The 13,070-nt window shown below is 39.6% G+C and overlaps 2 protein-coding genes across 2 annotated transcripts; both read left to right on the top strand.

The window, feature by feature from the left end:
• The first annotated feature begins 212 nt into the window (after nucleotides 1-212).
• LOC136008775 (fatty acid-binding protein, adipocyte) lies at nucleotides 213-3,260 on the top strand. The gene is made up of 4 exons (XM_065668506.1): nucleotides 213-363; nucleotides 1,615-1,787; nucleotides 1,998-2,099; nucleotides 3,028-3,260. Exons 1-4 carry the CDS (start codon nucleotides 291-293, stop codon nucleotides 3,076-3,078), a joined length of 399 nt encoding a protein of 132 aa, XP_065524578.1. The 5' UTR covers nucleotides 213-290; the 3' UTR covers nucleotides 3,079-3,260.
• Nucleotides 3,261-8,646: 5,386 nt separating this feature from the next.
• On the top strand, nucleotides 8,647-12,711 carry LOC136008776 (myelin P2 protein). The gene is made up of 4 exons (XM_065668507.1): nucleotides 8,647-8,769; nucleotides 10,259-10,431; nucleotides 10,690-10,791; nucleotides 12,450-12,711. Exons 1-4 carry the CDS (start codon nucleotides 8,697-8,699, stop codon nucleotides 12,498-12,500), a joined length of 399 nt encoding a protein of 132 aa, XP_065524579.1. The 5' UTR covers nucleotides 8,647-8,696; the 3' UTR covers nucleotides 12,501-12,711.
• The last annotated feature ends 359 nt before the right edge of the window (nucleotides 12,712-13,070 follow it).

The raw sequence follows: 13,070 nt of genomic DNA, 5'->3' as shown, positions 1-13,070 counted from the left end.
TTAAGGTAGAGTGTTCTTGAGTGACAAAAATAATTAAATAAAACCAGGACAGTGATCTTTGTGCTAGTAAAGGCATAAGAATAATTACACTATGACCTACTGGCAAAAGGAGGGGTAGGGGAGGAAGGAAAACACTGGGCACTGGGACTCCCTCTTCATTGGTCATCCTAGAGCATCATGTGGCTAAGGCTCCTTTTTAAAGATAACTCCTGATCTTCTGGAGCTCATACTATCCTCCTGTCCTGCATTTCTGTTTGATCCTGTGGAAGACTTCTCTGTAGCCTGCCAGGATGTGTGACCAGTTTCTGGGCACCTGGAAGCTCCTTTCTAGTGAAAACTTTGAGGACTATATGAAAGAGCTGGGTGAGAATTGTTATTTGGAGTTGTTGTATCTGGGACAGGGAAGGAATGCTGATTTTGAACTTTATTCCTTACTTGCTTTTTCTGGCTATGCTGTTTACCAAGGGATTTTAGTCCAACTATTTTGATCAGATGATCTTAAACTGGAGAACTTGACTGTTTGAATTACTGATTTCAAATTCCTTTAATGTAGAAAAACCTTGATTGGGAGAAATGGTTTCAGGTAAGCCAAGTCCATGCATGCCTACTTGGTAGTGTTATAAATGGATGTAAAACTCACCTCTGCAATATTTTGTGTGGATTATCTGTTTATCCTTGGACATACAAAGCGGTGTAATGTTTGAATGTAGCAAGCTTCTCTGTCTAAAAGAAAGACACTTAAGCTTCTTTATATTGCTACTGGACTAGAAGACCAATTGTTATGGCTATTGTATGAATAAAAATCTGTAGCTGCCTCCAGTAAATATTAGCAAAGAAAATCACATAGATTCATGCAGATACTTGCAAAAGACGGGAGGGATTCTCTACAGATTCTTGCTTAGAGTTAAATTTGGGCTTTGAAAGCTTTCTGCACTCTTTTAGTGTTGCAGAAAGTATGGGGCAACTTGCACTGATTGGATCGGTATGTGCTAAAAAGATGGGGGTTTATTTGGAGATTAGGAATGAAATACTCACCAAGATTTCTGCAGCATTCAGACAGCTTTTAGTGAGACTCTTGCACTCTTAATCTTTACCCCAGATTTTACTCAGGACATGACCATTGCCAGCTGTTTCTTAATCATTTCCTTTTATTCAGCCTAGCCACTGATAAATATTAAAAAAAAAAAGGCTTTTTTTTTTTTTCTTGTTTCTTTGTTTTTGTGGCGTAGAAACCATCGTATGTTTCTGCTTGTTTACTTCTTGATACAATTAGCATACAAGTTAGTGTACAAACCACCACAGTTAATTTGGGCAAGTACATGTGCAAATATCTGGCATTAAAATCTTGTCTCAGTCTTCAAAATATTGTTTTCACTATCTGACAATGGCAGAGCAGAAATTTCCTTGTGTCATCCCACCTGGCTTGGTCTATAACCATATCAGATTAGTGAGATGTTACGAAAGAACCTCTGCAACATAGAATGAATTAAAAATTCAGAAAGTAATAGGGAAATCAGCACTGAAGTTGTTTGGTTTATTGTTCTCTTTCTCAAGAAATATGAGAAACACATTGAATAAAGATGACAATTTCATAGTACCCTGTCTTATTTATAGGTGTGGGGTTTGCTACCAGGAAAATGGCTGGTGTGGCCAAGCCCAGTGTAACTATCAGCATCAATGGTGATGTGATAACCATCAAAACAGAGAGTACCTTCAAAAATACAGAGGTCTCTTTCAAGCTGGGTGAAGAATTTGATGAGACCACAGCAGATGACAGAAAAACAAAGGTGAGTCCAAACCCAGCACTTGCCAAATACTTCTTTCAGAAGGGATGCAAAATGCATCTCTCTAAAGGGATGTGGGAACAGGAGGATGGAGTTGTGATTTTGACATCCAGTGTAGAAATGCTGCCTTCAAAGGTCTGGACATGGAAACAGTCTCTCTTCAGCCCAAAGTACCCTACTGAAATAGCCACGCTTTGCATTTTTCTTTGGCAGAATGTCATAACCCTAGACAATGGTGTACTGACTCAGGTGCAGAAGTGGGATGGAAAACAGACTATCATAAAGAGAAAAGTTGTGGATGGGAACCTGGTGATGGTGAGTTCATTTTTGTTAATTAATCTCTCAATTTACTGTGTAGAATTCATTAGCAAATATGTTACATTGGATTCAGATACAAGGAATGAAAGCACCTGAAAGGGCTCTGTGTCTTTCTGAATGAGTCTGTTGGTTGGTATTATATGGTCAGAGAGTGTTGTGCTTGACTTGATGCCAGTGAGGCCCATCTGCAGTTTGGGGCTTCCCAGCACTGCTCTCCAGTTTCAAGAAAGACAATTTGAAGAATCTGGGAGGGGATTAAAACTGTGTTCATAAAAAGCAGCTGAGGTTCCTACATGCTACAGAATGATGCACATACACAAAATTCCTGAAGAGTTCTGCCCTCCCCTAGAGAAAAGTATGTCCATGAATTTAATATTTATATTTCTTTGGATAAAGACCAGAGAAAAACAAATAGAAATGGGTTTTTATAAAAACTTCATTAAGAAAGATTGGAAAATACAGAGTTTAAGCCAGCAGAAAAATAGATGAGGACACAGCCTAACATGTGGAGGCTGACACCACCACCTGCAAGTCTGAAAGCTGTGAAAGACTCTGTGTGTGTGTCATGCACATGTGTGAAAACAAGCCACTGCTGCAAAAAGTGGAAGGAAAAAGACTAATACCCCACTCCAGAGTCCGATCACCCTCCACTGAACTGCTAGGATCCTTCTTTAGAGGTTTTTTAGTGGAGACTAGAAATCTCCTGGGGATCACTGGAACAGTCCTTTGATGTTCTTTCAGTCTTGTGTTTCAGACTTCTGTTTCTGAAGCTCTGAAACTTGAGTTTCACTCTTGGTAACTGTTTGTATAGGAATAGAAATGCAGAATTTTTCTTACACTGGCTGCCAATGGATAAATAATTAACTTCTGACTAAGAAATATTTGATGAGAGTTAAAACCTGATTAAATTTACCTTTCTTTCCAGGAATGCACCATGAATAACGTTATCTGCAAAAGAGTTTATGAAAAAGCATGAAGAAGCCATCTTCACACAGGACTAATGCTTAAAGCTAGAGAAAAACAACCTAACCAGAGGAGAAGATCTCCACAGATGTATTTTAAAGAGACCTATACTTTTTACAGATATATCCCAAAACAGTTACACGCAGCTAGACTAATTTGTTGTGGCTATTCAATAAAATGTTCAGCTTTCTACAACCTTGTGCTGGAGTTTGTCAGGAAGGGGTTTGGGAGGGATGCAACACGGAAAGGGGTGCTGTGGGGGAAAGAATTGCGTGAAAATAGTACCACACTTCATAACTGTGACCCATCTCAGGGCAGAAAGAGGATCTGAGACCATCCAGTGAGTGGCACTTGTGTGATAGATGTAGACCTGGACATAAAAAACACCTGCTGGTGAGCACCGTGTGTGGGCTAACCACTGCAAGGAGTCTGCGTACAGCAAAGGGAATAGCGGGGCTGCTTCTCTTGGCTTCCCTGGGTATCGCTCCTGGGGCAGGAAGGAGGGTGGTTACTGTGGGTGCCCAGCATTAGCAGGGAACCAGACAACTCCTCCTTGCACAAGTTATATCAGTTTTAAACCTAAGGATCACCTAAAGTGATGTGATCTTGTCCTCTTCCACCTGAAGTCTGAAATTACAGCTGCTGTAGCTCTCAGCCGTGATTCTTTTATTCCCCTTTCCTTAACATCTCTTTTTGTCCTAGATTAGACAAAAAGCCTTGAATTAAACATCATAGTTTAAAAAGTACTCTCAGGTTTACTGAAAGCCTGTAACAGTTTTCTAGTGGTATAACCTCCTTTATTTCCTATATGCATTTTCTACTAGCTCATTAGGTTAGATCAGTCTTGGGAACATGAGCCTCTCTAGATGCAAAGCCCTTTGAACACCATGTTTTTCAACTCTTCTTGTTTTCAAACTACTTTTCTTCTACTGCCCTTAGACCTGGTCTCCTATTTCAAAACTTCAGGTCTGTACCTGGGAGGACTCAAATTCAGAATGAAGAAAAAGACAAGTCTATGGAAAACCGGGACGAGAAGAGTCTGAAAATGTGTGGAATAACCACAAAATGGGGAAATGAATGTATCTCAAGCTTTGCAATTAAGACCTGTGAACCAAATTCCACATATTCCTGACATTCCTGAGGTCAGATGTCAGAAGCAATGGTGCTGAGTCCCTGCTGCCAGCAGCAAAGACCTCATATACTTGAACTTTCCTCTGCATGACTCAGTGTGTTCCCAAGTTTCTGCACTATTAATACAACTGGAGAGGGGAAGAGAAGAAGAAGGAATCTGCACTCTGGATGATAAGGAGTCATTTAAGAACAGTTCCAAAAGACTATCAGTAAATTCTGCAGAAATGTTAATAAAGCCATAGACAAACAGCTCCCCTCTTTTTACTTTGGCTTCATTGGTTGTGAAATCTCATCAGCCTGAAGAACAGCAGTCGCATAGGGGAAGTAAGTGTGCTCCTCAGTACCCTATATACACAACACTACATCTACTTGGCACTTAACAAGGATTAAAATTAATAATAATAAAAAAAAACAGGATAAAGTTGCAGCTTAGTGGCAGAAAACCTACATGTAAGAGTTAATCGAAAGGAGCAGCAACATTGACTTAAGCAAGCTATATATAGACATTAAAGATCAGCCCATAATTAAATATAGCCCATTGTCCACAGATATGAAAATACCATATTTCAGAGGTCAATTTTCCAGTATTCCTATAGCAGCCCTTATTTTCCAGATATCTTACATTCTTAATAAAGTCTGCAGTTACAACTGTAACATTCACAGACTAACTTCTCAGAGGCAGGTATAAAATAAATGGCATCACCATTTATTTTAGTACCTGGTGAATGAACTCAGACTTTGTGAATGGATCAAGCTGCTTAAAACATCAACTTTGGGAAATTCCAGTGATGTGACATTCTGTCTATAAACTTCAACAAGGCCAACACCATAATGAAGTACTACTGGTGCTTTTCTTATAAATTAACTTGTCTGAAATTTATTCTCTGAAGAGGGCCAAAATTTATACTGTAAAAAAGGCAACAGCCTATGGACTTCTTGAATAAATGGAGATAACTCCTCTCTGGCAAAAAAAGGTGTGTGCTCTCAGACCTAGATGGAGGTGACAGCATGCGTTTCTAAGGGGTAAAGGCAGATGAGTGGCTTGTCCTTGCCTGCAGAGCAGCACATGTCCCCCTCTCTTTTCTGGAGTGCTGAACTGTACTCTAAAATTCAGAAACTATGCTATAGCATCCCTCTCTGAAAAAGGAGGATCCCATCAAACCCCTAAAAACCCCGTGGTCAACATGCTTATCACAGCAGTCACCCCCGAATGCTGAGGGAAGGAGATCTTTGCCCCTTAGTGTATTCTCTCACTACTCCTATACAGGTTTCTAGGATGATGAGAAGGGGACTCACACCCACAGATTCTTAGCAGCTCAAGGGAAAAATGAAGCAAGGCTTATTCTGAGCTTTGACCTTTCAGTTATTTTTTGTTTTGTCTTTTAACTCTTTGTTTCCACTGGGGGGAACTAAGAGTACATTTGTGTCCTGGCCAGTCAAGCCTGGTGTATGCCCAGCTCTGCAGTCTGCTCTGAGCTACCACCCCAACAGTCGTGGCCTGGTCTCGTGGGATGTTCCCGCTAAGGAGATAAAAAGCTGTTTGCACCCTCCAGTGTAGCTATTGGGAAGGGGCAGACTGCTGGCTGTGTGTCTGCAGTCAGTACCGCGGCTTCATAGAGTCAGTGTTAAAACATCCTTGGTGTCCTCACAGGGAAGGAGGCATTTGGCCTTTATCCTCCGTTCTTATTTCTGTTTTCTTCATGACTCTCCTAGGAATTTAACTTAGACTTTTTTCTCTTTTTTTGGCACTGAATTTGCCCAGATGGTATTTCCTTTAAAAAAAATGACAGCAATATACATTCTGCGTTTTTTAAATATTCTCTTTGCATTTTTAGCTCACTATTTTAATCAATTTTTACCTTTACTTCTAAAATGCTGTTTCACAGGCTTCAAGTCTGTTGATTTCAAACCTTGTTTTACTCCAACCATAAGCATAAAAAGGGAATCAAAGCTCCTTTTAATCTCATGTACTCACAATCCTTTTTTTCCCTTAAGCTTGAAGAAAAGATTGGTTTCCGTAGATATTGTTTCTACTGAGACATAATTCCCTGCTTTTCTTCTTTCTAGACTGTAAGTCCTTTAAATGAAAGTATTGATTTTTCTTGGTGACAAAGAGATAGATAGTAGCAATGTCAACATTGTTTGAGACTGCTTAAGACTGGGGTTTTGTCTGTATAAATAATTCTCTGTTACTTTTGTTCTTAAGGTTACTGGTACTGCAGTATAGCTGTTCTATTCTGACTAATTTGCCCTGCTTGAATTTCTTTAGGTCTGATTTTACAATATCCCAATCATCTTTCTTTTCACAAAGGCACCAGCCTTGTCTTGTTAGAGTGCCTTTATGTGGATAAGAAAATTAAATGAAAGAACAAACAATGCCTGAGGAGCAACGGTAGAATATTTTCTTATTATTCCTTGAGAAATAATGGATAGCTCCACTTGGAGCTTTCTCATTTCCAGAGATTAGATAAAGGAGCTAGTTATTCTTTACACAAAATGTGATATAATACATCTCTGCATTAGAAGAACTTTGTGTGGACAACACCTTCAAAGACTAGCATTTATTTACATATTACAGATACAGCATCTGCTTCCTAATATGGGGGAGAAAGAGTTCTTCTTTTCTTTGTTCTCATTTTCTATTACTCTAGACATTCCCTCTCTACACTGTAATTAGACCTGAGCAGTAATGGGAGGTTCTGATCAACTTACCCTTGTTGATGTTATGACTGATGGGATAAAAACGTTCTGCATATGCAACCAAAATTTGTGACTCAAGACCTTGTTATTTCCCCACAACCACAGTATAATCCAAATACAACATTTTCACTACTCGGAATATATTCTTTTCCTGTGTAAGCGTGCTTCCCTTCTTGCATGTAACAGCTTTCACGACAAGGCCCAGACCTCACCCCTTTTGGCCGAACATCAGCTCCATCTCACTCTTTCTACCCTAAACACAAGAAATCTTGTCCCACAACCAATAATCCCAGTGTCCCTCCATCCTCAGAATGTAGATCTGAAAAGTCCCTATAAGTGGTTGTAAACCAGAAAGTCTAACCATGCCATAAAGACAAACAGGCAACTATTGTTCACACAGGTAAGAAAGAAGCTGCCTAAACCTTTCATGTGTCAAGTAATAGTTTTCTCCAAGAAAATGGTTTAGGAAGGGGAAGGACAGAATTATGGTTGACGTCGTCTTACAATAAATAGTTTCAGATAGTATGAGGTGTCTTGAATTACAATACTTTAAATTCTTGTCTGTCAAATATACATATGGTTTACGGATTTGTTCTTTGTGTCTGGTTTTTACTAACCACAAGACAATAGATTTAAATGTACATTTAAAAAAAAAAAGTTTTTAAATGTTCAAACTCAAACTTTTCAAACTTTCAAATTCAGCTCAATTGGCCCTGGGGGTCCTGGTGAACACCAAGCTGAATATGAGCCAGCAATGTGCCCTTGCAGCAAAGAAGGAGGTATTGTGTGCTGCATTAGGAGTGTTGCAGGGTGAGGGAGGCAATCCTTTCTCTCTGCCCAGCACTGGCAAGGCCACACCTGGATTACCAGGTCCAGTAGCGGGCTCCCCAGTACGAGGGATGTGTGGATCCCGAGAGTTTATGGACTTTCTTCATGGAAACAAGGGAACTTGAAGAAATCTGGAAATAGTAGGTCACATTTGAATGCAACTGCTTATATGACAGTGCTGGCTTAAATCTGCCCTTAACTCTATGACAGGCAAACTACCCAGGTGGCAAAAGGCAAAATGGGAGCAGTATGTGCCTTTTTATGTGTAAAGAGAAATGCTGATCTCTTCTTCCTGTTATCCAATGACAGGATACATGGGAACGGTTCAAAACTGTGCCAGGAGAGATTTAGATGGGACATTAGCCAGCATTTCTTTACCACGAGGCTCGTCAAACACTGGAACAAGCTTCCTAGAGAGGTGGTTGGTGCCCTAAGCCTGTCAATGTTTAAGAGGCATTTGGACAATGACTTTAACAACAGGCTTAAAGATCTGGTCAGCCCTGAGTTGGTCAGGCAGTTGAATTAGATTGTTCTAAATCCCTTCCAGGAGAATGGCACTGGGTGGACAGTCAGAGCTGGGTTTCAGATGGTTACAGTGCTCTTGTGCTTGGTGGCTCCATATTGCTAAGACTCCACTGATGTGTCCCCTGACTGCTCTGCAGATGCAGTGGTAAACTCATATCATCCACATCCCCACGCACCCCTCAGTGCCCTGATCTATTCAGTGGAGAAAGCTAAGGCAGGCGTCACCCAGAGCCTTGGTACTGACACGGCTGCCTTGGACAAGGTGCACATTGTCTTGCCCTGGCACGGCCTCACTTATTGGCCCCGTTCTGAGTGCTACAGGGACTGGGCATCTTTAAAAGGAAGCCAGCAAGGTTTGAGCTGGGCACAAAATCTCTCTGACTCCACCAAAAGCTGCTGTGGCCACTGCCTCTCTCTGCAGGACTGCTGTCTTGCAAAGCCTATACAATGTGTAACCGATTTGTGGGCACCTGGAAACTCATCTCCAGTGAAAATTTTGATGACTATATGAAAGAATTGGGTGAGAAATATTCTTTTCTTCTTTTTTTTTTTTAATAAGGTTTCTTTGGGAATATCTCTTCTTCATCTTACGCTTTGCTCATGTATGGTGTCTTCTTCCTGGCCACAAAAGCACTTAATGTACCCTTCTAGCATAATTCAATTTCTTTCTTTTATCATTTAAAATGGAGAAACGAAAAGGTAGGTGCTGAATTCCTATAACAAATTTATTTCTGTCTGACTGAACTGACCTGATCTAACTTGCTTTTCTGTAATAAGGAGAATCTATGGAAATGCAGAGTTTCTTGTGTTTCTCTCAATTACACCATTAAACTCATGACTTGTGATGATTTACAATATATAATGGAGCTGATGTCTCATGACACTTTGGTTTCAGAGGTCTAAATCCTATGAATGGATCTATCTGTTACTGAAGAATGCCAGGAATGCAATAAATTAGGCATTGTTTTTCATTTTAATGCTGGCTTCATTCCTATACAACAAGTGTACAGATAGTCAACTACAGCATTGCTTTTGCTATATAAATGATTCACTGAAACACTGATTCCCTTTCTCTGAAATGTTAAACTGAATAACAAAAAAATTGCAGTAAGTTAATTAGCCAGAGTAAATGTCCAGCCACCGCTTTTTTTCTGAAGACCTGAACAGAATTGTTTAGTATAGAATAATTACTGTGAATATTGTTATAATCTACAGATAGCTTTATACCCTTTTATATGTACCATTTCATCTGAGCATAGCATAGCATTTACAAAGGCTATGCTTTCTGCTTTTATAGAACAGCGATATATTGTCAGTGGCATTCATTCTAACTCACCCCAGACCTCACAACTCATAGACAATGAACTGGACTGAAAAGCACTAGGCAATATAAAAGGCCTTGAGATGGGATTTACCCTAAAGCTCTCTGCAGCTCTTTGCTCTTATACTTCTTCCTGTTATTTCATACTTGTACTTTTCACTGAGATTTATGTGTAAGGATCCTTAGGGGATGTTAGTAGTGACCTAAGAATTGCCCAGTCTCCAGTATGTTTAATGAAAAAGCACCAGTATATTGGCAGTTCAGTATCCAGCTTCTCCCATGCAGCTGGTTAACAAAAATGCAGATTCCCAGATGTGTCAAGACTTTTTTTTTAAGGATTTTTGTGAGCTTTTATGAGGAATAGAGTTTTCCTCTGAAATTTGCTACGCATTCTATCTCTACACAAATTCACCCAGATTTGTAACTATCTATGTTTCTTCTTCGCTAAATGTATACAAGTGTATGCTCATTTATATCTTTATTTCTTGCTGAAGGCGCACTCTATCAACGGGGACTTCCTCGGGCTCTAAACACTACTTCCACATTCAAAGTATTAGCGCATCATTTCAATCAGGCATTAGAGCATTCTAGAAGAAGCTGTTCCTTATTCCTCCACTGAACATTTAAGAAAGGATACTGAGTTTCTTGCTTGCTACAATATAATGATGGTTTTGTTTCTGATTTCTAGGAGTTGGCTTAGCTACTCGGAAATTAGGTGGCCTGGCAAAGCCTAATGTGATCATCAGTATGAAGGGGGACATAGTAACCATCAGAACTGAAAGCACCTTCAAAAATACAACGATCTCTTTCAAATTGGGCCAGCAGTTCGATGAAACAACAGCAGATGACCGGAAAGTCAAGGTAAGGGTGCTGATAATCTCTGGGTGGTATGGACATCACCTAGAAGAACATCAGGAGGAGTTTTTCCTACCCCCTTACTGCAGTATGAGTTTTCCAAACTATTCAAAGAAACCACTGTAAGAAGAAATAGTATGGTGCTGAAACTAGTATTACTAAGCATGTTATTAGCCAAGAACTCAGATCTCGCTGAATGTAAACTGAATTGCTGCTCTAATCTGCATAGCTCAGACTGCAGTTTGAAACTCTTGGCCTTTGCAGAGTGTCGTAACCTTGGAGAAAGGGGCATTGGTGCAAGTGCAGAAGTGGAATGGCAAAGACACTACAATAAAGAGAAGACTGGTTGATGGCAAAATGGTGGTGGTGAGTTCACATTCCTTGTACACTTATAAAGGTCAGAAGAATGCAGCATTGAGTTTGGTTCTGTCTAAATGGACTGTCAATTTTGTCTTTCTCTTTGGCTTATGAAATAAATTAAGAAGGATAAAAAGGGAACCAAACTTAGGAATCAAGGTGAAAGGAAAGAAATATTGTTCCATACAGCAAATTGTCTTTCAAGTGACTATATTGGCAAAGCTGTCGTAAATTGACAGTATACTTACTGTTCTTAAGGTTATTAATCTAAAATAAAATAAAATAAAATAAAATAAAATAAAATAAAATAAAATAAAATAAAATAAAATAAAATAAAATAAAATAAAATAAAATAAAATAAAATAAAATAAAATAAAGAGGTTTTCAAGTGGCAGAAACCTGTGAAATGGAAATAACACTTTGCAAGTTGGGTACTGCTGCCCCTGGAATGGCTCTTTCCTTTTTCCCTTCTTTGAAATCTGACACATTTCCACTCAGGAATTTCCATTAAATCCCATCAATTCACACACTTTTGCTTTCTTTTTCCACGTGAGCATGCTGAGCACACTAAGCAAGTGCTCAAGGGTTACTGTGTGAAAGACAGCACCTCTGTGCCCATGCCTGCCTGCGTGGTGACCTGCAGCAGGGACTGGCAGGTCCTGACAGCTCCTCCAAAACACCCACTGCAGTAGGAGAACTGTGTCTTTCCTAGGGGTGGGTGAACGTGGGCTTTCCCTCACTCCCCGTTCAATCTGCCTTTCTCTAGCAGCCATGTGAAAACCATGGGATGGCCAAGCCAGGGTGATATACATTTTAAGGAACTTAGGGTTAGGGTCACCACTAAAATTAAGATTTCACTTTTGAATAAAATAAATTTCATTGTTCATTAAAGTTTTTTAAGAGCAGAGCCAATTTTGGTGACTTGTTTGAAATCATTATGACTGTAAGTGCGTTTTGTTTTAAGCTCTCATGCATTTGGAAGAGTTATTTGCTTTCACACCTCCTCATGGCTGCATTTCTGTGTAAATATTTTCTAATGATTAAATTATCTTCAAAGAGAGGAAGGGTCCCTCTTCCACTGGTGTCCTGCTGTCTGCCCCTTGCCTCAAAGAGGTTTGTGGAAGAAGCTTCTCTTTTTCAAACCAATGAGGTCTTAATGTCCCATCGCCTCTGTCACATGCATCCTGTGGCTGTGAATCACCAGGAGTCGCTGAAGGTGGCTGGGGCAAGAGGGTCAGGAGAAATATTTTGTGACTCATAGGCATACAGTTTTTTAGACCAGAAACCTGACCTCTGAGCTAGCCAGGATACTTCTGCTTCCACAAAAAGACCTTTGTAGAACTGAAAGTGTTCATGGGCCATGATATAATAAAATAGGTGGGGCTGATATTTCTGTCAAGTCAGCATAATACCAAGGATGGTAAACGTGTTTCTGAAGCTAAGCCTGATTTTGCAATCTACTTGTCGTTACATGCCACTTAAGTCCAAAGATGTTAGAATAGAAATCACTCCATTTGATATATAAAAAAACCTTTTTTGTTTGCTCCAAAAGTTGTGTAAAGATGTAAAATGTGACATCTGGATTTTCGCTGACTTTCGAGGTTACTGCAGCAGACACACCTGCTGTAGGAAAAGGGTTTATATTAATCTTTTCCTTTGTGCCTTAGGAATGTGCCATGAGAGGAGTTGTCTGCACTAGAGTCTATGAAAGAGTGTGAAGAAATTCCCTCTCCACACCAGAGTGGGACTGGCTCTTAAAACTCGGCTTAGTTGAGTGACCACAGCCTCATGCACTATGCTTCTTTATTTTCTTATTTTCTTTTATTGGGAAAATGACTACACTATAATTTGATATTTCAGAGCCATAGTGTAACTAATCCAAAGTATTGTGGTGATCCAATAAAAAGCTTCTCAACATAGAAAATACAATGTTTGTCTCCACATGGATGATTAAAGTCTTCTTTCTTGGATGGCACCATCTTCTCTGTTGTTCTTGTCTGTGTAAGTGGCTAGGCTATTTCTAAGTAAAATGGTGAAACCCAACTGATCTGCCTCTGAGAGAGGGTTAACACCTGTTCCCTGATACGTGAAAAATTGCTATCTCAACGATTCACAATTCATTTCCTGTAAAAGATTTTACTGCTGAATAATTCCTATAGGGAAAATTATCTTTACTGCCAGAATTTTTTACTTTCAGTATGATTTACTGTTTCAGCCTTATGGTTTTAGCACATCATTGTTTTATGCTCTTTGCAAAATGTTTATACTGCTTTCAGTACCCCTTTTTA

The sequence above is a fragment of the Lathamus discolor genome, chromosome 2 (assembly GCF_037157495.1).
Source record: "Lathamus discolor isolate bLatDis1 chromosome 2, bLatDis1.hap1, whole genome shotgun sequence".
NCBI classification, from domain to species: Eukaryota; Metazoa; Chordata; class Aves; order Psittaciformes; family Psittacidae; genus Lathamus; species Lathamus discolor.
Note: the sequence above shows the minus strand (reverse complement) of the source record. Positions and strands in the feature narration are given on the sequence as shown.